At 34.9% G+C, this 26,889-nt stretch overlaps 1 protein-coding gene across 1 annotated transcript in view; it reads right to left on the bottom strand.

The window, feature by feature from the left end:
* The window catches only part of lama1 (laminin, alpha 1), a 186,861-nt gene that overhangs the window by 113,070 nt on the left and 46,902 nt on the right, over positions 1-26,889 (bottom strand). Inside the window, exons 4-12 of the mRNA XM_039754802.1 lie at positions 22,454-22,696; positions 16,401-16,580; positions 12,082-12,171; positions 11,310-11,427; positions 7,660-7,838; positions 5,555-5,660; positions 5,256-5,416; positions 2,956-3,096; positions 2,082-2,240 (exon numbers count right to left, since the gene is read on the bottom strand). Coding sequence (XP_039610736.1) covers positions 2,082-2,240; positions 2,956-3,096; positions 5,256-5,416; positions 5,555-5,660; positions 7,660-7,838; positions 11,310-11,427; positions 12,082-12,171; positions 16,401-16,580; positions 22,454-22,696 — 1,377 coding nt within the window. The remainder of the gene's footprint in view (positions 1-2,081; positions 2,241-2,955; positions 3,097-5,255; positions 5,417-5,554; positions 5,661-7,659; positions 7,839-11,309; positions 11,428-12,081; positions 12,172-16,400; positions 16,581-22,453; positions 22,697-26,889) is intronic.

Here is a 26,889-nt window from a genome sequence, read left to right as displayed (position 1 = left end):
TACAGAATAGAGCTGTTTTGTCTATTTACATTAAATATAACACTGCAAACAATGCCAACAAGGCAAAGAATTACCACATTACCTTAAAACATATGTGCTCATATTTGTCTGGTGTCTCGGTGTAGGAAAACAGACAAAACTGGCTAAAACATCTCAGGGTGACGCAAATTTGTATTTTATTTATTTTCCTAATATATGAAACTACATCTAAATTCACCAGGATTTAAGAGAGTTGATGAGTTGTCCTAACTCGGTAAGAGTTGCCAGAAGATAGTGTTCAGGCAGAGATCGGCACGCATATAGGAAAGGCTGAAAGCTTGGGAAACGCTGAACAACAATGAACTTGTAAAAAGATACTGATTTGACAGAGATTAAATAATCGTAACCATGTACATTTCCAGACAAAATGAAAATTTTGGTAGCATTACGTGTTTTGGACACAGGAAAAATGCAGCTTTATAATTGCGATGATTTGGGTATGTTGCAAGTTTAAATGACTTTACAATGAGTGAAATAATACACAGATTTATACATAGTGTTAAAGCAAGCTACATTCATGCAGATCGGCAACACATAAGGATCATTTCCCCAGGTGTAGATGAACATGCATATGTGAATCGCAAAAGATATCACAGTATAAAAACACAGGCGGTCATTGTTGCAAACTGTACTGTAGTAGCCAGCATATTACCCTGAAGATAAACATGACTAGATGGGTGACTGAGAGTGAAATGTCTTAGGTAAACTGAGCTCTGCATTTCACAAACTCCTGCAACATTTGCGTTATACATAACAAACCCAGGAAGGTTCAAGGAGGCAGGCAGAGACTCCCAGGATATGAGATAAATAGAGCCTCAATGCAGATAAGAGTGACACAGCATGTGATTCTGGAAGACGATCAGGGACACTGAAAGACTGAACATGACTTCAGAAACAGCACCATGGCTAGTTTCAGTAACTGTTAAATAAATGTGTCCATTATCAGCTTTACTCTCGTTTGGTATGTGTGTGTATGTCTTAGTCTTCCCATCCCAATAACTGTTACGATATTATTCTTGATGTTGTCGCAAAATAGCAAGACATTATTCATTCTCAAATCTGAACTTCTACTCATCACTGGTAGACATTTCATGACTATTTCTCAAGTCCTACTCTGGAGTAGGACAAAATTCTTATCTTAGTCGAACTTCTAGTGCAATTCCTAAGAGTAATTCTGCGATGCTTGATAAATGCAGGAACTGGTTTTGTAATGAACTGAAACCACAGTCATTAAATGTCCACGCTTATTGGGATACCAAAACTGAAATCAAAAGAATGATTGATTAATATCAAGATGCAAAGTTTCCAACATTTAATGGTACATGGGAAACACTACATACTATTGAATTTTAGGGAAAATTAACACGTGTAATATTTCAGGATGATTTTTTCAGGCTTGTGTGTACTTACAATGCTCATGGATATTGTCGGCACTACCAAGTGACATCATTCTCTAATCAAACTCATCTGCTTTACTGTACTGCTTACCACTCTGCATTTTACATATCAAAGTTCATAATGATTTTGTAAACAATACATTATAAACTGCAACATCAAAGACACAGGTATGTTTCTAGCAAAAGATCACATGATAAATAAAACAGTAATTCAGAACTCTTTATTATTAAAACAGTTGCAGTTTTCCTTAATTCTATTTACAATAATATTTTCACTGAAAAAAATGCCTCCATGTGGTTGTACCTGCTTAATCCAATCTAGTCTTTCAGTGAGCCAGTGACAGGAAAAAATCCTGAGTAAATCACCAGTTCATCACAGGGTGCACTCACATAGTCACACAGGACCAATTGGCCTGGTATGAGTAACTGTAGATGTATGTACTTGGATGGGCCCTGCAATGGAGTATAACTTATCCAAGGAGAGTTACTGCCTTGTGGCCACTGCTGGTGGGACCTAGCACCACGTGATCCTGAATTAAATATGTGGGTTTACTAAATAAATAAAATGATACATTATTCTTCCAAAAAGTAAGAAAAAATCTGTAATGGTAGATGCAACACATGATAAAAAAGAATATATTGTACCTTATTTCCCAAGAACTCCTCTGGAGCTGACCAGATATACATGGATGACAGATGGCTTGTTTCTTTTGTGTTATTTAGGATACTGTTGTTTACTTCATATTGATCTAGCCTGACATCAGTTTGATGGACTGGCAACATCCATTCACTTAGATGTAAAATCTAAGAAGAACAGAAACATAAAGTGCAATGAATAAAAGTTTTACAGATAATGAAATTCTAATTACCTCCAAGTATAACAAATAATCATTTTTGATGAAAGAATTCATGTTTCACAAATTTTTCATTATTACATGGGAACAACTTGCTACCTCAAATTTTCTTTTGATTCATTTTTTAATAGAAGATGTCTAACATCTTTGTAATATTACCTGAAAGACAAAGTGTATGTCACAAAACCTGCCTACACATATACAAAAAAGATAAGCCACTAAAAAGGTGCAGTATGTTTTGTATACTAGCTATCACCCCTGAGGATCTTTACACATTACTTACTTGAAGATGTCTGCACTTCATGGATACCAAAGGAGTATATGGCAAAATGTATATGTCATTTATTACAGTACTTACAGTAAATACCTCATTTATATTATTATAAAATATATGGCAACTAAATGATATAATTGCCTATTTTTCCAGCAAAATAAAAATATTAGTGTTAAACAAATTATACATTTAATACCCTATATACTGTATAAAGCATACTAGTTTGCTTGTTTATTTACATGTGTATTTTGAGGTCCTTGGGCTTTTTATTTTCTGTCATCAAGGCACAAGGAGGAACACTCTTTTAATTTGTCAATGTTTATAATTCTTTATTTTTCCTTTTTAATGCTGTTCAGTGAATGTGGATATTTAACAAATTGTACAAAAATACCTGTGTCCGGGACCAGCTTATAGTCTCACACACATTTGACACTCCAAAGCAAAAACACTCTGTGCAGCCATCTGGGTTGTCTTTCTGAAGATTGTAGTAGCCTTCTTTACAGAGATTGCAATTCTCCCCCATTACATTATTCTGAGAAAAAACAATGACAAAAACTCAAAAAAAAATCAAAAAAAAGAAACCTGTAATAACAGTTTTTCTACCCCAACTTTCCATAAATTATTGTACCACACTTAACACTGTTTTTCATGTTAAACTCTTCATGCATCATTGAAAGCTAATCACATTAAAAATAAAGGAAAAGTACTGCACGGCATGAAAAGATCCATTCTAGTAAAGTATCTCCAATGACAGAAATAAACATTCTCATATAATAGGTTGTCATTTCATACATGGAAATGATCTGCTTTGTGCGCATTGCTACCTAGAGAGAGTCCAGCTTCCTTTTGGCCATGAATGACATTTGGAAAATAATGTAAATTAATTATTAAAAGTATTAACATGGGTGGTACGGTGGCGCAGTGGGTTGCGCTGCTGCCTCACAGTTAGGAAACCCGGGTTCGCTTCCCGGGTCCTCCCTGCGTGGAGTTTGCATGTTCTCCCCGTGTCTGCATGGGTTTCCTCTGGGTACTCCGGTTTCCTCCCACAGTCTAAAGACATGCAGGTTAGGTGCATTGGCGATTCAAAATTGTCCCTAGTGTGTACTTGGTGTGTGCACGTGCCCTGCCCGGGGTTTGTTTCCTGCCTTGCACCCTGTGCTGGCTGGGATTGGCTCCAGCAGACCCCTGTGACCCTGTAGTTACAATATAGCAAGTTGGATAATGGACGGATGGATGAAGTATTAACATCTTAAAATAATAGGGTTTCATTCGTTTGATAATCCTGAAAATGTCATATGTTAAGATACAGTAAAATTTTACCACAAGAAAGCTTAAAATTCACAGATGAAAAAGTAGTTGCAAGCAGCTCTCTTTAAAAAAGACTTAGTTTCCAGCACTATCTGCAGCTTTGCAGAGTGAAGATACAAAGAATAGCTACTGCAATACAGCAGTAGACAATCTATGACTCAAAAAACAAGATTCTCAGTTCTAGGTTAAGCTTTACTTGTTTTGGCATTGACATCTTAAAAAAAAATCTTGTTGGATAACAACTGTTACCAAATGGTCTTGACTACATGTTTTAAATGAATATTTCGAAGATGCAGGAATGGAGTCCCATCCAAACCTGTTTCCTACCTTGTGTCTAGTACTGCTGGGATAGGCTCTATCCACACTGACTCTAAACTGGATTAGGAATGATTGAGAATATACGTACTCCTTGTATGTATGAACATTACTTTTGTCCTTAACACCCTCCCTCATTATTTTATCAATTAAAATAATTAAGGACAAAGTTCCAAATATTACTTGCATTTCCATTTATTACAATAGAAGAATTGAAGCAGTGACTGAACTCTGCAAACAGACTGACAATACTAATAGTTTTCCAAAGGAAGTCATCAAGTGAGTGTTCCTTCAACAGATTCAACAACTGATGTGAAAAATGCATTGGAGGCGCTCAATCTACTGCTAAAGCTCAATGTTTTCAGAAAGTATAGCAAGGTCAGCAAAAAACAGTTGTAATTAAACTGAAATTGAAAGTAGTAGTTTTGTCACAGGTACAGAGCACAGTCAAATACTAACTTGTTTATCTGATGAACAAGCAATGTAATATGTCATCATTTGCTAGTTCTGTGCAGCATTAATAACAAGCATCATGCACAAAGATTATGGCAGAAATTATTTTAAAGTTTAGCATTTTTGATTTATGTTTACCTTTTTCATTTATAATGCACAACATATAAGACAGTTAAACTTGCCAGTTATAGTAAAATGTGTTATTTGTGATATTTTAAAACTAGTATACGGTAGTAATGTTAATATTTTTTTTGTGCTGAATGACTATTTTCACTTATGTAATATAGTTACCTACGATTTAAATTGTATTATAATTTCCACCAAAAATATATTTAATGTAAACCCAGTTCCCATCTTGAACATTTGGATCTCACACATTTTTTACACATCGTCCATCATGATGCCTCTATATGGCAGAAGATAAAAGTTTACTTAATCAATGAATGTTTGCATCTTGGAAAAATAACAAATTACTGACACTGGGAGGGATTTCTCCTTACATTAGCCTTACCCTATTGTGATGTCAATAACGTGTATTGCTAACACATTTTTTTATCAATACTAAACCACAAAATTTTATTCTAAAATAAGCTTAATTGGGTGGTTTTTATGTACCTTGCATACACACTCCTCTGCACAAGGGTCTGTGTTGGTGCTGCCTACCAAGCTACAATTACAGCGCACGCAATGAGGATATCCACTGTATCCAAATGAACAGCGATCACACTTTACTCCATCATAGCCTTCCTTACACTGGCACTGCCCTGGGAGTAGACCTAAAAAGAATACAAAAGATTTTTAAAAACTAATTGCACTTTTTCTCTGGGTTAAGGTATACAACATTTAAAAAAATAAAAATATTAAATCTGTGCAAAAATCGATAGGACCATTAAGAGAAATTAGTATCAACTTACCTATATGTAAGTCAGCCTCAGCATCATCTCTGATGCAAACGGACTGCTCAGCTCCATAAGGATCACAATTACATGGTGCACAGGGATTCATTTCATAGGGAGAAACCTAAGGTTGAGAATAGTAGAAAGCAGATCACCATGAAAATTTAGATCAGTTTAATAAGAAGATGACTCTGTATGTTCACTGTAGAATAGTATGATGTGCATACTAACATATAATTCACTTCTTGGGGGTCTTTTCTGCACACTGCTATCAGGCAATTCAATGCTTCCACATAATTTACTTGTTAAGTTTATTTTTATTTGTTGATTGATTGATTGGCTTGTAAACAAGGCACTATATAGCGCCCGACCCGGCACAGACCACGCTGAGGCACGTGTTCACACTCAAAGGCTTTATTATTTTTTCTTCATCCGCGGGCACACGTCTTCCCCGTGTCCCACCGGCCCAACATAGTCCAAAGCACAAACACACAAAAAAACAAACTTTCCTGCTCCACCACTCCTCCCAGGCAACCTCGTCCTCTTCCTCCCGATTCTGGCCTCGATTGCTGGGCGGCAGGCCCTTTTATGCCCCACTCGGGAGTGATCCAGGTGCCTGACCAGCTGGTCTTAATTGCACCTCCGGGTGGGGCTGATAAACCGTCCAGTGTGGTGGCTGGATCTCTGCAGCACCCCCTAGCAGCCACCCCATCTCCCAACCGGGCTGCTGTGGTGGACTCCATGTCCCATGGAGCCACGGGGGAGATTGAGGAGGAATCCACTACCTGGAGACTGCCCCCAAGCGCCCCGGGGGAGGTATTGCAAAGTCCATGATGGCTCCCCCGGGACGTATGCATCAGAGGCGTCCCAGCCAGGCATGGGACCCGGCTGTCCGTCACAGGCTGTATTATCTGTCTTGTGAGACTGTATTCTTGTTTTTATACTTCTGCTGCTATATGTATTTGCATTTCCCCATTGGATTTATAAAGTTTACCTAATCTAATCTAATCTAAAGCCATAGTTTAAAAGGATGTTGAGAATCTGTATATTGCAGTTAATATTCAAGATTGTTTATAAAATTATATAACAAATTAATAAATTGCCAGCTTTAAATCATGAGTGGTGTTAAACTACTGACTTCGCTCTCATCCCAAGCATAAGAGTTCAAAAATGTAGATTATAAATGGAGTTCTTTTCACCACTGCCTTTTCATTTATGACAGTTGTGCTATTTTACAGCAGTTTTAATGTGTTTTTGTAAATGTATTTTCATAGAATACCGTAATATAACACTGTTAATTTATATGCATTTACTAGACAATGTCATTCATCCAGGCCTGATTCTAATATGTATAATTTTTTGACATGGACAGAATAAATATCAAACTGACTATGCAACATTCCTTCAGGTAGACAGTGACTACATTTCTAAAAAAATATTCTGTTTCTCGTTTGCTTTTTTGTAAAGGGGATGATCATCAAAAATATAACAGAAATGTCCATGTCTACAGTGAAAATGATTTTTTAATTACAAACAACAAAATTAGGTTGACAAGCCTACTTATTCTTTATTTTTCCTTTCATGCTTTTATGGGGTTGGGAGACTCTTATACTGCAATAAATGCCTTTGCTGTCTGAGACATGGAGATACTTTAAATCATCCCATGACCTAGAATCAGACACATTTGTAAACAGCCGTTCTGCATTTTATGCCTTGAAGATTTTTTTGGGGTTTGTGTGTCTACTTGAATGGCCTTAATTTAATATCTGAACTGCACATGAAAAACTCTGTATTAACAAATGCCATCTATATTCCTTTTGAGTTTATCCTTTTTTACTATATGAGGTGTCATTATCAGTTACAGACATGGATACATTCTGATAGTTTGAAACAAAATAGAAATTGTTTTCTGATCTTATTCAGTCTGGTATTTTATAACAAAAGTAATCAGAATATTAGCACAACCCATTTAAGATAAACACCAGCCTTTACAAAACTCTTTGGTAGATAAAGTGTCAAAAGTTATTTCATGCTCTATGAAAAAATGTTTTTATGAAAATGAAAAACTATTATTTTTATCCTTAAAACATTAAGTCACACATGAAAGTCAATGTAGTCTTCACCTTGTGAGCTCTGTAGAATCCATCAATGCAGGTTTCACAGTTAATGCCGGCCGTATTCTGAGTGCAATTAATGCAGACTCCACCTCCCTCATACTGGTCGAAAATATTCCTGCTCATGTTACGGTCCGCTACACTCTGGTCAAAGTAACAGTCTTCAGTCTTGTTATGACAGTTGCATTCTGTAAGAACATATGAACATTTGAATTGTTTGACAATCCTACTATGGCCTTTACTTGAGAAGAGGACATGGCACAATATACTAGTGTTCTATTTTTCAGTTTATTTTCCATGTTATAGTTAGACAACCAAACTTTTTAAAGTGCAATGAAATATTAATTAATGTTCTACTTATTTTTTTTGGTAGAATAAGGTAGAAAGAGTGGTCAAAGAACTAATTTATTAGCAAAAACACAATGTAGTGTAATTTGTGCTTTTTATACATTTATACACTACTGATCAAAATTTTTAGATCACCTCAGTTTTTCCAGTTTTGTTACAAATCTAATCAGTTGAAATGCAATGAATGACCTAAAATGGTGAAAAGGTAAGCAGTAAAAAGCCAGAGGTTTAAATTTAAAGTTTAGATTAGCAAAAACTGAAAAAAGGAAATATCAGAATATTACAAATGGGCCTTCTTCAGGTAACAACTAAAAGGGTACAACTAACAGATGTTCTGCAGCAATTAAAGTAATTTAAGCCTTGCAAGTTGAAGCAACACGACTTTTCCAACTTATGTTGATTACTTAAAAAACCACGGGTAGGGTATAGCCTATAGTTACCATCAAGCTCCCCACCTGCCTATGTCAAACAGGGGTGCATTTACCAAAAAAAATTAATCTTAGTGAAAAATGAACGAGATAACGAACAACTTAGGTAAAGAACAACCGAGTTTTACGAGTGTTTCCTGAAGCCCTTCGTTAGTTGAGAATTAACAAACTAGTTTAAAGTAGTACTTTTTTTGGCTCCTCTCCAATGTCCACATCAGAAAAGCAGACTATTTTAATGGTCAAATATATGTTATATTGTCACATTAGACACATACAAATTAAACACACACACACACACAGAAAATAAATTAAAATTTTAACTAATAAGTCAAGTTAATTTAATATATGAGTTGAAAATCTATAAACGGGCACAAAACATGGTACTGCAAAAAAGAACAGCGGCAGGCTGCAATAGGAAAAGAAAACAACACTTTACAAAAGAGGAGTTTAACGACTTATGGAGGAGTTGTAAAAAATAAAGAAATTTTGTTTTTCAGGACTTGCGGAAGCCACCAAGAAACTTGTGCAGGCACCCAAACTGCATCTTCCACATACCCAGTGTGTGCGCTGCAACAGTGCATGTGCTTTTGTGTGCGGTGTTACATATCCTCAGTCACTGTTTGGGGTTCATCACTACAATTATCAGGTATTCGCGAAAAGTACACCCAATTGTCTCCTAGCAATCTACCATCAGCAAACACACCATCCCTTGCCATCTGACACACTCCAGAGTTGGTCACTTGGCCACAAGGTCTGTAAGTCCCTGATGATCTGTTGCATATTACCTGGATATCTGACAATTAGAACCCATTTCAATAGTTACGGATGAGATTCTAAAGGCTGGGAATGCAAATAGGGATAAGTGTTCTATCAACTGCACCTACAATACTGCAATGTCTATTTTATTATTATTATTATTGTTATTACTATGTTGTCCAAATAAGAGCATCAGCATGTTTTTTGTGTTTCACTTAGGGCAACCTCTGTGCCTCTGTGATAGAATTGCAGGGAGGACTCCAACTAAAGATCAACGTTAAAATTAACAAGAGGGTTGGATTTTACAAACAAGAATAAGTACTACTTTAGTTATGCAGGGTATTGGGAAAAAAACTCTTTAATTAATAAATAATTTTAAGTACGAGATAACAAAATAGTAAGCTTAAAGACTTGAAGCTACGTGACACACATGCTTGCAAACACTTCTGCTTCGCTTCAATTTTGTCTTGCACGTTTCCAAATCCACTTTCAAAGAGCTGCTGATTTGATGCCAGCTATGGAAATGTTGATAGTAAAAGTAACGATGCTGACATCACATACCAAAACTTAAAAAAACCTGCCATCCAAATTTTTGCTGGTACTGCAATTCGCGCATGTGTTATATTAATTTCTGATGATGTGCTCAGAGGACACATCAAAAAAACACTGGAAACGTATGGCAGCCATGATGAGTGTACATAAATGTTCTGAGCATCAAGTATAACCCAGTCCTTAGACTTAATGAAGCTTTTGGGAAATGCATGCCAGATTGTAGTAGAATCTGGCAGAACTACTGACAGGGAAACTTGATTTCTAATGTTCCTAGAGCTAATGTATTACTGTGGCTGGTGGTAGGGGAAATGAAAGTAAGGTTGTGTGTAAGAGGTATAAAGGAGAGAGTTTTAAGGATTACCACTTGGAATATTTTGAGCATGACAGAATAAGTGGAGAAAGTGCTAAACAGAAGTCAAGTAGATGTGTGTGCTACATACAGCAGACAAGGTAGAACAGTAAAAATGTGAGAATGCTTAGAAGAAAACATGGAAGATACAAATTTTTCTGACAAAGTGAGAAGTGATAGAAATGCTGGAGTTGGTATGCTTGTTTACAAAATGGGCAAAGTGGTGAAGGTGAAGAGGGTGAAAGAGTGTGAAAGTGTGTTAACAGTTCACCTGTTAATATTATTGTTAGTGAACAACTGATAAGTATAGTATCAGCACATGGCCCACAAGTTGCTAGAAGCAGTAAAGAGAAACATGAGTTTTGCATAGGTGAAGATGACATCTGAGATATCTAAGAGGAAGGTGACTATAAGAAGTGGTGACATTAATTAGCATGTTGGAGACACTGCTGATAGTTACAAGGGAATACACAGGGATTTCAGCTTAGGTAACAGGAAATGAGAGAATTGTGAAGTTTGGTGATGAAATGGAAATGGCAAAACTATATTTAAGATGGAAGAAAAACATGTTGGTGATGTCTGTTTATCACCCAATTGCCTGGTTGTAGGAAATTTTGCAATGTGAGCAACAGAAGTTGAATGAGGAGTGTGTGAGAAGTAAATTTGTTGAAACATTGATAGCAAGATTGAAAGAGTTTCAGAAACATAAGGTGTGAAAGGCAAGTGATGAAAAATATTATATTCAAAACAAAAAAGACAATGGACAAGGAGACACGGTGATGGATTGCTAAGGTAGTAATAAGAAATGAGGAAAAGAGGTGATGCTATGAAGAGTGTCAGAAAACAAACACAGAAGGTTATAAAAGGTTACAAAGTATATATCTATAAATGCAGTTTGCAAGGCTCAAGAAGATGTGCATCCTTTTATTGTACGTAATTATTAACACTGAGCAACATTTTAAGAAAAAGCAAAAATAACAATATTATTTAAATGTACAATTCCTTTTGTAGCCATCAACATTTGATCTCAACTTAATTACTTTAATCTTTAATCAGGCCTGTCTCCCTAACTAAGGGCCACTGTGAACTTATTAACACTTTATTGCAAAATGCATTTTAGATCATGAAAAGACAATAAAGCAAGTCAAAAAAGGACAATGGCTTATTTATGGTTTTTACTTTACAAGATATTCCAGGCAAAGATACAAGAGAAAACTTCTGCCTACTTTCACATGTGTTGCCAGTAGAGATTGTTCCAGGTTGCCAGGGTTTCTGATGATAGCCAGGGCAACATTCATTACAGCTTTCACCACAAGTATTGTGCTCACAAATGCATTGTAGTTTCTGAATTAATGAAAGAAAACAGAAGATTTGTTGTTAGGCAGCTGGTAACTTTTTGCCATGCATTTTCTATATAATATATTGCAAATAGCCTTTAAGGAAAAAACAGTCTAAGGAAAAGAAAAGAAAACATATAATGGAAACAAATGATTTAAAAATGTCTAAGGAAATGCACATAATACATCCATCCATCCATTTTCTAACCCGCTGAATCCGAATACAGGGTCACGGGGGTCTGCTGGAGCCAATCCCAGCCAACACAGGGCACAAGGCAGGAACCAATCCTGGGCAGGGTGCCAACCCACCGCAGGCACATAATACATTTTCTGTCTATTTTATTTTTGCATACATTAAAGTAAATCTATAAAACAGGTTTACTAATTCAAATGGAGATTCTTACTTACTGTAAAAATAGTATACTAACATGTCAGTGATAAAACACTTGTAATAAATAAAATATAAACATACATATAAAATCAAAAATATAAATATATGTATGAAAAAAATGAAAGGTTCTTCAGAATTATGAAGTGCAGTGTAAAATAACATCTATACTATATACAAAAATAGGAATATATAAACATAGTTACATTACAATATAGAATTAATAATTCTATTTAAAATATAAATGAGAAAAGAAAGATCATGAAGCAGTACCTTTGTTGCTTCATCCCAAGGACAGCTTTGTGCATGACCATAGCAAATACACATTCCTCCTACTGATATATCCTTGATGGAATAGAAATACTAAAAGTAAAACAGAGTAGGTTAGAAAAAGGGAACAGTCTAAACTACTCAAGATAAAATATTGGGCTTAAATAAAGAAGGTAAATAAAAATAACAAAAAGAAATAATATATAAGATTGAGATGAAACACAGGCAACATTTTTATGTTTGGTTCTTCAGGAAGGATATGATTGTTATACTTGCCACCATCCATGGCATTATATTACTGGTGTCTCATTTATAAAACTTTGCATGGATTTGAATGTGAAAGTTTGCATTTGCTGAAAAACAGGAAAATATGTACACCAAAAAAAATCTGATTCATAAAACTTGCCACATGCAGTAAACAGCAAACACCCTTTATAAATAGTAAATATCTTGCAAATGTGCATATATGAACATGCATCAAAATCCTGTTTATGGCTATGCTTACCATATATGGACTATGCTAATTAACCTTGTACATATAGAATAACATTTGTTTTTAAAGGGATGGGAGTTCATATGTTGAAAATGAGTAATAATTCTCAGTGAAAGAAAGAGACAGAACCTATCTGCACACTTCTCACCACATTGCCAATATATTCTGTTGCTATTATGTTTTCATAACATATCTATACTAATAAAAGGCAAAGCCCTCACTCACTCACTCACTCACTCACTCACTCACTCACTCACTCACTCATCACTAATTCTCCAACTTCCCGTGTGGGTGGAAGGCTGAAATTTGGCAGGTTGATTCCTTACAGCTTCCTTACAAAAGTTGGGCAGGTTTTATATCGAAATTCTACGTGTAATGGTCATAACTGGAAGCAGTTTTTCTCCATTTACTGTAATGGAGATGAGCTTCAACGCCGTGGGGGCGGAGTTTCGTTTGACTTCATCACGCCTCCCACATAATCACGCAGTACATAGAAAACCAGGAAGACCTCAAAAATGCGCTTAAGAAAACATGCATTATATAATTGAGAAGGCAGCGAAACAATAAGAAGCGAGCGAGTGACATATACAACCATATTCATGAGTTCTGCTACTGGAAACAAAGCACGATGTAAACCTACACTTTAAATTAAGTTCATAGACAGGCTGCCGCTGGCGTTTGTAATTTAGTGCCTGCCCATATAAGGCCGTCCGTCAGCGGCAATCCAATAGCAAACTGCCACGGGTAAATATTCACGGGTGAAGGACTGTGCTTATGGAGAGGAAGATGAGATGGTCAGGGTGGTGTTTGACAAAAACTCAGCGAAACTGCGAGAGAAAGTTTTAAGTGCCAGGACTAAGGTAACATTAAATACAGCCATGGACATAGCACGAGATGGCACCAGCACAGCTGGGAACCTTCGATGCAAGTACACCGAGTGGCTCACATGAACTGACGACGTGCACAGAGAAAAAGCAACAGTTCCAAAGAGCTGAACAAAACCGAATTACACAATTGAAAAGGCAGCAAAAATATGAAGCGTCTGATAAGCATATTCATAAATCCAGCTACTGCGGAAACAAAGCACACGGTGGAAAAAGTCAATGTCCCGCTAAAGGAAGACAGTGTAAAAAAAACCCGTGCATGCAGTGTGTCAGGTCTCAGATAAAGAAGAAGACGAGCTGTTTATTGATGCAGTAAGAAACGAATCGATGAATGAAACCTGTCATCTTTACAGCGATTGACAAACACGGAATGTAACTTGAACACAACACATCCTACAAATACGAACCTGATTGAAAGAAATAATGATAATCAAATCCTTGATGACAGCAACACTCAGTAACACTCACAAAACAAATACTGTATATTGACAGTCATGTTACGTTATTTTAAAATGTTCCCTTTTCTTTTCTACCTTTTTAACACACTACTTCTCCTGCGATACGCGGGTATATATATATATATATATATATATATATATATATATATATATATATATATATATATATATATATATATATATATATATATATATATATATATATATATATGTATATATATATACCGATCTACATACTCGAATAATGGATACTTTATTCGCCATCAATGATTGTTTTGGTAAAGCCATACTCAGTGTATTCATTAGATGAACGGTAAAAAAGTAAGAGCGAGGGGAGGATGACTCATTGAGGCATGCAGGCTGTAGTCGCGTCAACTCTATCTGAATTGCGATCACATTTGAAAAATATATCTTTTCAAGTTCTATTTAGTCCATATGTGTCAAACTCAAGGGCGCGGGCCACATCCGCCCGGCGTGTAATTATATCCAGCCCGAGATCATTTTATATACTGTATTATTGTTATTAATGGCCCGGGTATATGAAGCGTTGGTAACACAATAAACTACAGATCCCATAATGCAGCGCTTCAGCTGCCTTGCCGAACACTTACCACGTTAATCAAGTCTACCTTATGATGCTGAAAGTTATTGCGAAGCTAGAGTTATTGCGCACTGAGTTTGCACGGCGCTTTGGTGACTTTGAAGAACAAAAAAAGTCCGTCTACATGCGGCTCGAACCTTGTGCATGTTTGGTAGCACATATCTGTGTGAGAAGCTCTTCTCAGTGATAAAGACTAACAAAACAGCACACAGGAGTCGCCTCACTGATGAGCACCTGCAATCCATCCTGAGAATCTCCACAACACAGAACCTCACACCAAACAGAAACGAACTTGTGGCCAAAAAGATGCCAGGCGTCCAGCTCTAAAATGACATATGAGCAAAGACAACTGAATGATTTGATTTGTTATTGCACGTAAGAGCGGAGTCAACCGTTTTAACAAGCAGCGTATTGCACTGATCTGAAATAGCTGTGTGTGTATATATGTAGATATGTATGTATATGTATATATATGTTTATATATGTGTGTGTGTATGTATGTATATATATATATATGTATTTGTGTGTATATATGTGTGTGTGTATATATGTAGATATATATATGTATGTATATATATATATATATATATGACAACAACACTCATCACTCACAACAGTGACAAAACAATTACATTGACAATCAGGTTACGTTATTTTCAAAATGTTTCCTTTTCTTTTCATTGCTTCTTTAACACACTACTTCTCCGCTGCGAAGCGCGGGTATTTTGCTAGTTATATAATATACCCCATTGTACCATTTTATCAAAGAATTACTCTGAAATTTCAACAATGCTTGCAAAATATATGACTTGCAACTTGAATTATGTCATATAAGACACAAAAAATGTTAGGTTTTAATGTTTATTTGCTCTGGGAAACTTTAGATTTGTAGTAATTGTTGATTAACATTTTAATTGCATAGTGGTATCCAAGTTGCAAGCCTGAGCCAAGCATGAAATCCATAGATGTCCAGAGAAAATGTACACAGTCAGACAGTAATAAACACAAAAATGTAAAAGCTGCAGCTTGGAATTAGTGAACCAAATACAACCACCTAGACAACACTACATAAAAATCTAAAGCAACAATGAAAGAGTAAACTATTGAAGCTTTCCATGTTAAGCTCCGAACAAACAGAATTCTCTGTCAGTGATTTAAAAATAAACATGACGATAATGGATTTCTTTCATGTGGTGATATGTGAAAAATATTGTGTATGCATAAAAATAATAACTGTCAATAACGCTCCAAGAAAAGATCACTGCAGCCGTAGCATTAACAAAAACAGCCATGCTTTATCATACCTATGTGGAACAAAAGGAAAAAATAACTATTTGATAATAATGGTGCCTACAATAAGGCATATTAAGGAAACAAAATTTTATATTTTATGCACATTCTTAATGAAAGACATCTGAAGTTTGTTATCTATTTAAAGAATTTAACTCTCTTTGGCCATAACATTTAGTCAGTTTTTTTATTTAAACAAACTATTAAAAGACCAGTGGTTAACTAATCACAGAAACAGCACAACTAGTCATTCTCAGAATAAAATCAATATACTGTAACACAGCTATGCTTGATTTCTCACACATATAAATACAAAAAGGTATAGATTTGTCACAGGTCATTATGGATCATTATGCATTTTTCTTTTTTTTATCATTTACTTTTAAAAACTAGAATAATATATATATATATATACTACTCTATGTTTTATGTAGCACATACATTTTAGTTATAAAAACATCTAAGGCATCATTTTTTTACTTTTTTTTTTAACATTTTTTGAACTACCAATAAAATGACATTCTGATATTGATATAAACCTAGTAAGTGAAATGAAAAACTGGCACAATTAAACACTTCAGTGGGTTTTGTCTTACCCTGCGCGTTACAATGGGATCAACATCTTTAGGGTCCCGGTAACTGAGAGTCATGAGGTCAGCATTGAGTGTTCGAATGCGCTGAAGACGGAGGCGGATATACCGAGCTGAGGTAAATTCAAGCAAGGCAGGGCTGAGATCATCTGCACCGGGTCTGCCATTAATTAAAGATGTGTGGATCTATAAACAATAAAAAATTAAGTTTTTAAAAGTTTTCACATACCAGTTTTAATTTTCTTTCTGAATTGTTTCAATTCAGTGACAAAAGATATCAAGATGCTCATAAAGTAATCAGCACTTTTTAAATCTGTAATAGTAATTAAAAAAAATGAAACTGATGACCATCAAAAAGGTGATGTTGTCTATCAATACTGTATTTTAAGTGCTACAAATATTAATTAATTAAAATAGCAAAAATAGGACAATAATATTCTTTTTTTTTAAATGTAGTGTTTCCTTGTACTTGCAGAACTTGTAAAAGCATTGTATTGTGCCCACAACCACAGCAATGCTATTAGTAAAATGAAATTGCTGAAATGACATGAAAAATGTATTACTCTTTCTGCCTGCTCAATATCCATGAAAGAGTCATCTTGAAGTCTCCATTGTAGATCAGTCAAACAAAATTGAAACAGTTTCTACACTGTTGTCTAATTGTTCTTGTTTATACTCTTGAAACAATGCCAGTGTTTATTATAGCACTACATTTTAGTTGTGTGGGTCTGCAAAAACTGACAGAAATATGAGCCAAGAATCTATTTAGGCTATGCAGAAGTTCTTTTGACTGATAGTATGCTTTTTATATTACTTTATTTTCAGAAATCTCAGTCCTTACAATAAGCAAAAGAGAGTTACAATATTCTGAACTTTAGGTGAAATGATCATTTTCTTTATTGTATATTATATACAGTATATTCATACAATTATGAATATTCATACAATTACTGTCCGACCTAGGGATGGTTCCCAGTTTTTGACCAAAGCTATGATTTTGTATTTCACCTATATAATAGCGTATTTGCTGTTTAACCCACATTTTGATATAATTATTACATTATTAACCCTACAACATTTCTCCATATAACAAGGTTCATGTTAACAAAAATGTTTTACTTTTGGCTCAATTTCTACAATACATTTCAATAGTATCTTTACAAACTTTTGGCAAGCATTTATTATTGTTAGTTTTTCTGGTTACTGTAGTACCACAAACTCTACTTTAGTCTTTCCGGTGGTGAAGTAATGAGCAGTGACTTTAATGAGAGATATCCACTAATTCCTAGATACTGTCCCAAATTGCGATATTTGAACAATATAATAGTCACAGGAACGAGGTATACTGAAGGTGCTTCGGCAATCACTATTGGATGGTAATGTATCCAAAGTTTGTTATCATTAATGTTATAATGAAAAAAAGTACTCAAAGCTGACTTAAATCTACTAACAAAATACAGTATATTGTAAAGTACCAGGCAGGTAGGTGAAATTAATGAAAGAGTACATTAGTTTTCAAAAGTTTGCAATCACCCAGATATTTTTATTTTTTGAAAGAAACAGACTGGAGCAATAATTGCTGAAAACAAATTATAAATCAGTCATTTCAAGCAGTATTAACTATTTGCAGTATTATTAATAATATGCTATTATATAATATGATATTTAGTGATTACCACAGGATTAAAACTTAATGTGAGGCAGATCGTGGATATCGTTTTATCTGACCATTTTTTCATATTATTTAAAGTAGAAATACTGATAGCTATACAACCAATGAGAAGCATATTGTTAAAAAGTGTTTTGATAAATCTGCAGCTTCAAAGTTTGCTAACATTCTAAACAACCAGTCAGTTTGTAGTGCTTACTACAATAGTGCTAATATTGTAAATAGTAAGGAGAAAAATTGTAATGTTAAAGTGAGAGCTGGCACTGACGTAGTTGCCCCGAAACACTGGTTAAAAAACCCTCCCGCACTATTATACCATGGAAGATCCAAAAAGTGTCTGATTTAAAGATCAACATAAACTGAAAAAAGTATAACATTGATGTTGTCCATTCAACGTAAATTTTCTCTTTCAAGCAACTTAAGTTTAGTCATTTAGTGTTGCAGCTTGAAATATTTGGTTTCAGGTCTCAACCAAAGTAAAAAAATAAATTTTTGTACCAAATTAAGTTATGGTGGAGGGAATAAACATACAAATCCTATTTCATTTAACTTAATATTTTAGGTTGTTCATGTGCTGTGTTTGAGGGGCCGTTTGTATATTCTTTCAGTTGAACTTTCCTGTTTGATGGCTTTCCAACTGCCAAAAAAGAAGAACAACTTAAAAAATAGATTTACTTCAGTAAAAAAACAAGTGAATTGCACCCAATCACTCTAAATGATTTGCCTCAACTTAAAAATTGTGAGATCAATAAGCTAAAAAGAATTATATTGGTTCAGATTAAAAATATTAAGTGTGAATCATCACATTTTTTTTCAGTGTACTGGACAGCTGAACGTAATTGGAGAAAAACTAAATTGATAGTTCACTATGAAATATTGAAGGCTAAAAATAACAAAATATAACAACACAGTCCGCCTGGAGAGCTGGTGCTACTTCTCTAAAATTATAAATAATAATAAGTTTTACTCTCTACTATTGATCGTTTGTTAAATCCAGGTCACTCAATGGAATGCTTTCAAAAACTACTAGCGAAACTTGCTATATTTTTTAAACATAAAATAAATGATATTAGAAATAATATAGTATATCCCCACCAAAGCTGATCCTATTAAATCTGAGTATTCCTTTTTAAGCAAATTAAATTCTTTCACCAGGATGGATTTACCGCATATATCCAGAATAATTTCTCAACTGAAACCCCCCCTTGCATCCTTGACCCAATACCAACAACCTTTTTTCAAAGAAGTTTCCGATGTGTTAGCTGATAGTGTGCTTGACATAGCAAACTCATCATTAGATATGGGGGTCTTCCAAGACTGTCTTAAGACTGCTGATGTTAAACCCCTGCAGAAGAAAAATAACCTCAACTCTTCTGTTTTTGACAGTTTTAGAGGTACTTCTAACCTGCCTTTCTTAAGTAAAATTCTAGAAAAGGCAGTCATCACACAGCTTAATGATCATTTGAATAAGCATGCTATTTTTTTAGTCAGGTTTTAGAACAAATCACATTATACACACTGCACTCTTTAAAGTAGTAAATGACTTGCAAGTTAATGCGGACAAAGGCTGCTTATCTGTTCTCATCCTCTTAGATCTGAATGCAGCATTTGATACTTTTGATCACAATATTCTTATAAAATGCCTTAAGTCAGTGGATGGGCCTCTGGCAATGTCTTAAATTGGTTAGATTTTTACTTAACAGGTAGAAAATTCTTTGTTAGTTGTGGTAATTATACTTCGAAGACACAAAATATTCTATACGTTGTTCCACAAGGACCTATCCTGGGTCCGCTGCTTTTTTTGATCTCTTTGCTCCCACTAGGTCAGATTATCTAAAATGAGCTGCCACTGTTATGCTGTACACAAATGCTGTTGTGTACACACACAGCAGTATTTATTAATAGTGCCTGATAACTCAGACTCTCTTGGTTCACTGACCCAATGTCATACTTGCATTTCTGAATGAATAAGCAGTAATTTTCTCAAACTAAATAAGGAGAAAACAGAAATCTTAGCTATTGGTAAAAATGAATATAGTGAGGGTATCATAAATAAACTTGATCCATTAGGCTTAAAAGTCAAGACAGAGGTAAAGAATTTAGGGGTAATTATTGACACTGACCTACATTTTAAATCACATATTAATCAGATTACCAGACAGCATTTTTTCACTTTAGAACTCTGCAAGATGCTGAAAAATTAATTCACGTTTTTTTTTTGTTTCTTTGTTGACTAGATTACTGTAATGCACTTTTAGCACGACCCAAGAAAGCCATCAATCAGGTGCAACTAGTGCAGAATGCAGCTGCCAGAATGTTAACCAGGAAAAGAAAATATGAGCATATCTCTCCAGTTTTGATGTTATTACATTGGTTACCCATGCCATGCAGAATTGACTTTAAAATACCGCTAATGGTTTACAAAGCCTTAAATATCCGTCCTATATTTTGGAATGCCTGTCACCTTACACTCCAAATCTTAACCTTAGATCTACAAATGAGTGTCTGCTGATAATTCCAAGAGCTAATCTTAGAAGGCAGCCTACTGCTGTTATGTACCTAAAATCTGAAATAGTTTACCGATAGAAATTCGCCAGGCTAATACGATGCAGCATTTTAAAAAACTGCTAAAAACACGTTATTTTAACATGGATTTCTCATAGCTACATTTTAGTGTATCCCTGTTAGGCTATATGAGCATGAGAATTATCATTTTTATCAAGGCTCCACAGTCCATACTAATCCCTACTATTCTCTGGCATTCTTTTTCTGGTTCCTGATCAAAGCCCAACACAGACCCTACATTGACTGATGGCCATGTAGACATCTGGAGTACTGCCTTCAATCCATCATCATAAAAGTCTTTCACGTGAAGCTTAAAAGCCATGAAGACTGATTTAGATCTTTTATGTTAGGTAGCATTTCCTTTGGGGCAGCGGAGTCTCTTGGCCTTAGAACCCATGCAGATTTAGTTTTTTCCTCCTGCCCATCTGGAGTTTTTGTTGCTTTTTCTGTCCTCCTGGCCATCTGACCGTACTTTATTCTTTGTTACTTAGTATTGCCTAATCTTATTTTTGTTTCATATAAACTTTGCACTTTGAGCTACGCCATCTGTATGAAAATGTACTATAAATAAATGTTGTTGTTTTTGTCATGTCTATATGTTTAAATCATTCAATGGTTCCTTAATTAAATAAGGTATCAATTTCTGTCAAAAACATATACATTTTTGGGTGATTCCAAACTCTTTTTAAAACAATACAATACATATAGGAGCTTAGTTTTTCTCTTTTAGGGTTACAAGTAAAACATGTGGGAAGCAACTTTTACTCATTTGAAGCAAATAAGCACTAGATAGCAGTCTAACATCTTTGAACTTCTGCTTACAGCCACTAACACAACTTCATTCAACTTGAAAAGCCATGATGTCATCCAAGTACTGCATTTCATCACACCATTTCTGGTTTCATCATCATAATAAGATCATCTTGGCTTGATCTTCATCTTGGCTTTCTGTGGGCACTATCATTTTGCTTTTGTTTTGTGTACCATTGTTGGCTGGTTGCTTCTGCTTTTGTAGATTCACCAAACAGTTGCTAACCCTACTCGGTTTTCTTTCTCTTGTCATGTATCCTACTGAGACAACTGGAGTCAATGCTACATTGCAAATCATCTTGTTCTGCCAATGTAAAATGTGACCATACATATTATGTTTCGTAAAACTCAGTCATAAAATGATAAATGTTTTTCATATTACAATGTTCATGTACATTGAACATTGCTTTGATTTTGTTAAAGACCACGATGGGAAGGGGCAATCTATTGGCTTTGACCATCAGAACTGTGAGTTTGTTTTGCTCTGACTGTGACTTGAAATACCAACTCATTGGCCCCCAAAAAGTTCATTTTCTCCTGTAGTACTAATGCTTGGAGTTTTTGATTTTGTCTCCTCATATCTCAACTGCTGATATCTGAAACCTAACGTCAGTGGACTTTATAGTGTCAATATTTATTTTAATCATTAAAAATAATCTATGTTACTTTCAGTTCAATGTAATTTGTGTGCTTTTGAACGTAAACCCTGTAATGTTTATAATTTACTGTAGTTAAAATGTTCAAGCACTCTGAGCCTGTACTTGGGAAGTGCTATACAAAAATAAACTGAATTAATAACATAATTGTTAATATATGTATTTTGTAAGTTTATGAGATACATCCATCAATTAGAATTCAAATGTTAACTCATCTTAAGTACAATTCCATATAACAACATATTAAGGACTAATACTTGAAAGAGAGAAGTGTGTAAGAAAAAAACACAAGAAGCACACTACATATGTGATGATAAAAGAGGTAACTGGGGTATTTTACCATTGGATTTCACCATTACCTCTCCATGTTCAAAGGGGACGAGTCTGGAATAGTAGGATGTGCAGATTACTTCATCATCATATTTGTAGGTTGGGTTCCCAAGCCTTGGTGTAACGTTGTATCTTGTAAGGCATTCAGTGTCACTTATTGCATAGAATTGCCAAGGCTGAAATTCAATACCATCTATAGAGCGCTCTAGAATCCAGTTCCCGGGTCGAGGGGAATTAGCAGATTTTATAATGACATAAGCCAGTTGGAAAACCTGCAGAAAAAGAGAACAAATATCTTCAGTTCATTAATGTTTGTGAAAAAATATAATGAGGCAATTGCTGAAGTGTTTAATTTTGAAGGTTACTTGAATGAAACATATATAAAAATATCATGACATGAAAAAATAGTCATATCTGTATTTGCAATGGTCATATCATAAACAATAAAAAACAGCTTATACATTAATTGGCAATGAGCACATTCACTTTTCAAAGTCTGGAGACATGCTTTTGATGCAACAGGCACAGTAAACAGCAACTAAAAATGCATTACAACAGAATGTGACGATGTTTAGTAAAGGACAATATATACTATTTCATAATATTTAACATTTCAGATTCACAGTCCCTAAGAAAATTAATTCATCAACAGGATTTGGTGGTTTCTGAGCTATACTCTATAAACAGGACTCTGGCATAGCAGGTTGTATAATATGGAATGAAGTGCAAGTGATATGAAATTCTCTGTGTACTTGCTATGGAGATATACAAACTGGTGGTGATCATGACAGGATCCCATATAAATAAAAGAGAATGATACTGTTACATTATCTCTCTTCAATAATGCACCTGACAAAAAAGGATGAAAAGTAAGCCAGTCTTCTTTATTGGATTACAACATAGAATAGAACAGCACACCAAATATATATAATAAAATAACAGCTTAATATAATGCCTTGTCATAAACAGAAAACTTTAAAATAATAGTTGCATTCACAAAGCATTTCAAAAGGCTTATTTGCCAGCTTGAAACAAACGGTAAAACTTAAGGTGTAATATTTCAGAGAAATGTAGAAAAAGCTAAAAATAAATAACTACAAGAGAATACAGAGTCTGTTTAACAATGCTACTGCCAATTATAAAACAGAAAGTGGGTTGTTAAAATAACATGGTATTTTTTTTTATCTAACTTCACACAATGTTTTAAATATAAGAAGCACTCATTTTTTCAAAATAAAAATTTCTTAATTTGTATACAAATTCATTAAAGTGATACCTCCTTAAGAGATGAAATTAATGCATAGGTAGCACATGAAAACTTAAAAGCTGAAAATTACATACTGTAACTGTCAATGTTTTAAACATTATCCCCAAAAGTTTTCCAAGTACAATATTTTTAAACATAATACTGCCGATTCACTTCCTGAATTTAACTCACTGTGTGACCCTGTTGCAGTCCTTTAATATGCTACAGGTGTGTACATGTACTGTTAAAAGCTTTTTTTATGGTTACCACTATAAAAAGGTCCATTCACTTATCCATTCTTCCATCCACCTATTTCTCCATTTATTTTCTAACCTTCTCATCGGGGTCATAGGGAGTCAGCTGTAAAAGGTACTATATAAATAAAGCTTGTTTATTTGTACTATATACCGGTAATTAGCATACTTAATCCTTAAGTGTACAGCTAAGTTACGATAGTTACAAAAAGTCACTAATTAAAAGAGGAAGCACCAAGCACTATTTCTGTCTAAAACCCATAAATACCACAAATAAAATGCAAAGTGTTTATGTTTTTATTAAAATATTTAGATTAATTAATTAACTGACTTTTGCAGCACTATATTTAACACATTATATTATATCCTAATAGAATAATTGTGCTAATGTACAAAGGCATAAACTCCACAGCCTAATAAATGGATTGCTTGAGTGAGGGAAGGTTAAGATGACCATTCTGGCAGGGTACACAGTGTGTTCTTCACTGACACTAAATTCAATTGACGTACATTTAATAGTTCAAAGTGCATCTATGATCTACTCAAGCTTATAAACTGTAGTATAAGAATAGCTATGATCCTTATGATGAAAAATTAAGTCAGTGACCTCTAAAACCTCTAAATTGAAATACATATGATTTGATAACAATACCTGTGAAATAGTATGATACTCACTATCTATAATATAAAATATATAAATACTAAAAGTAACAACGGCTTTAAAATATTGTCATATTTTTTCATATTTTCACTCTCATAGAAAAATACTGTCTCCCAATCTTTTATATTACTAAACGAAGGTTGTATATATGCACGGATGCCTGAGGCCAGACGCACTGAAAGCGAAAGTGCACAGCGCCTCAGCGCCCCAGAGTCAAACCCAGCGGCTTTCCAGAGTCAGTAGGTGGCGCCCAAACAACACAACACAACCTGTAAAATAAATTTCACGTAAAGCGTGCAATGCCAGCAGTGAGTGTGCCTCAACAGCGCCAGCAGTACTCCACTCCACAGTGCCAGCATTACTCCACTACACAGTGCCAGCAGTATTCCACTCCACAGTGGCAGCAGTCAGTGTGCTCGAATCCACTGTGCCAGCAGTTAATGTAGCAGCTGTCAGTGTGGCATATTTGAATCACATTAGGGTAATTCAGCGTTAAAAGTAGTTCAATTATGATTCCTAACAGCAAATGACTTCTAGCTAACGACACAACCACAGAAAAACAAAAACGAGACCACATGGATAAAAACAATAAACGAAGGCGCCTACAACGCGCTTCTGAAACACCAGAAGCAAAGGAAGAAGAAAGAGCTCAGGTATCGGATAGGCGTGCAAACGAGACAACAGAACAACGGGAGAAGCGTTTAAGAAGTTCAGTATTCCAACAAAGAAAAAGCCAAAGAGAGGAACGACGGACAGCCGCTGAACAATTCCACCAGTTAGCTGAGAACGCATTCTATAATGAGTCCACTGTTCATGAAAATTCATTGGGATTAATGAGTGTAACTTGCAGTCATTGTCATTCACTTAACTTCCTTGAAGAAAAAACTGGCAATACAACTGACGAGTTTACACATTCTCAAAAGGGTCAAGTTAAGCTGCCTCCTTTGGATGAATATCCTGAATATTTATGAAAGCTTTTGACTAATGACGTACCCGAAAGTAAAAGCTTTATGGAGTGCATTAGATCCTACAATAATTTATTTTCTTTTGCATCTACCGGGGTAAATATCAAGCCACCACCTGGGAACGGGCCATACTGCTTTCACGTGTTGCACCGGATTGGAAAAGTGCCTCCTGAACTAAATCACGACCTCAAATTTGCCCAAATTTACGTGTTAGATCTAGATGACGCAGTTTATCCACGACATGGACAACTTTATGTTGCCTTTTCAAGAGTCCGGTGTTCATGTGACGTTAAAGTGAAGGTTTTAACTACTCCATACCAGGGACAGCTAATTCAAGGACAGGAAACCATCTTTACCAAAAATGTTGTTTATATAGAAATTTTTGATTAACTATTTTAAATTTACCATTTTATGAATTTTTTGTTTCCAATTTACTTCATTTAAACCTTTGCACTCTGATATTTTTTTACTTATAAGTGCAGCATCTCAAAGACATTTTGGACTTAAATAATATAACAATTAAATTTCAATTTTAGTTTTAATAAATTGGTTAATTTTATTACAAATATATTTATTTAATTAAATGAAAACTTTCCCAGGATCCTCCCACCCTCCATCATTTTTCATCCCTCCAAAGATCGGCGGGAACAGAAAGTGATTGCCATTCTTGGATTTGCGATTCTTTAGAGAATCGGGGGTTTACTGGTTATACAGATCCAGGGGCATTGAGCAGCAACACTCTATGATAGATGTAAAGGCTTTTAAATATACATTTTACAAACACACTTGTTCACCTTATTTTCCACTGACCACAATGTGAAAATTACTAATCAAAGTTACTGCGTGAAGGACAGTTTAAATTTATTTTTAGGATATCAACTAAGTTTGTAACCGTACTCTAAAGGTATGCTCTATTTTATGAAACCCAACATTTTCTCCCACAATTCTAGTTTTAAACATTCAAGTTGCAGCTCATTTACCACAGAATGAAAAGCAAGCTCTGTACCAATTGAAGCTTGTCAACTAAAGTAAATATGCCTTACCACATATTTAGCTGATGCTGTGAACCACATTCCCTTAACCCAAAATGCTCCACAAGTCTGATGAGGTTAATCAGTCTTTATTCAAAACAGGTCATTGAATGGTTTCTCTGCTTATTACACAGTTGACTGAACCTGAACTGCAAATGAGTTACTTGTGATTATACAGAGATTTTTCAAAAGCTATAGACTTTCCATCTACACATTAAAAACACTGCTGATATTGCTCAATTTGAAATCCTGTTTCAATATGCAATCAAAACAAATAAGCCTTTCATCAGGTTCTCTAACTTTGTGCA

The sequence above is a fragment of the Polypterus senegalus genome, chromosome 5 (genome assembly GCF_016835505.1).
Source record: "Polypterus senegalus isolate Bchr_013 chromosome 5, ASM1683550v1, whole genome shotgun sequence".
NCBI lineage: Eukaryota > Metazoa > Chordata > Cladistia > Polypteriformes > Polypteridae > Polypterus > Polypterus senegalus.
The sequence above is the reverse complement of the archived record's forward strand: the minus strand, read 5'-3'. Positions and strand labels throughout refer to the sequence as shown.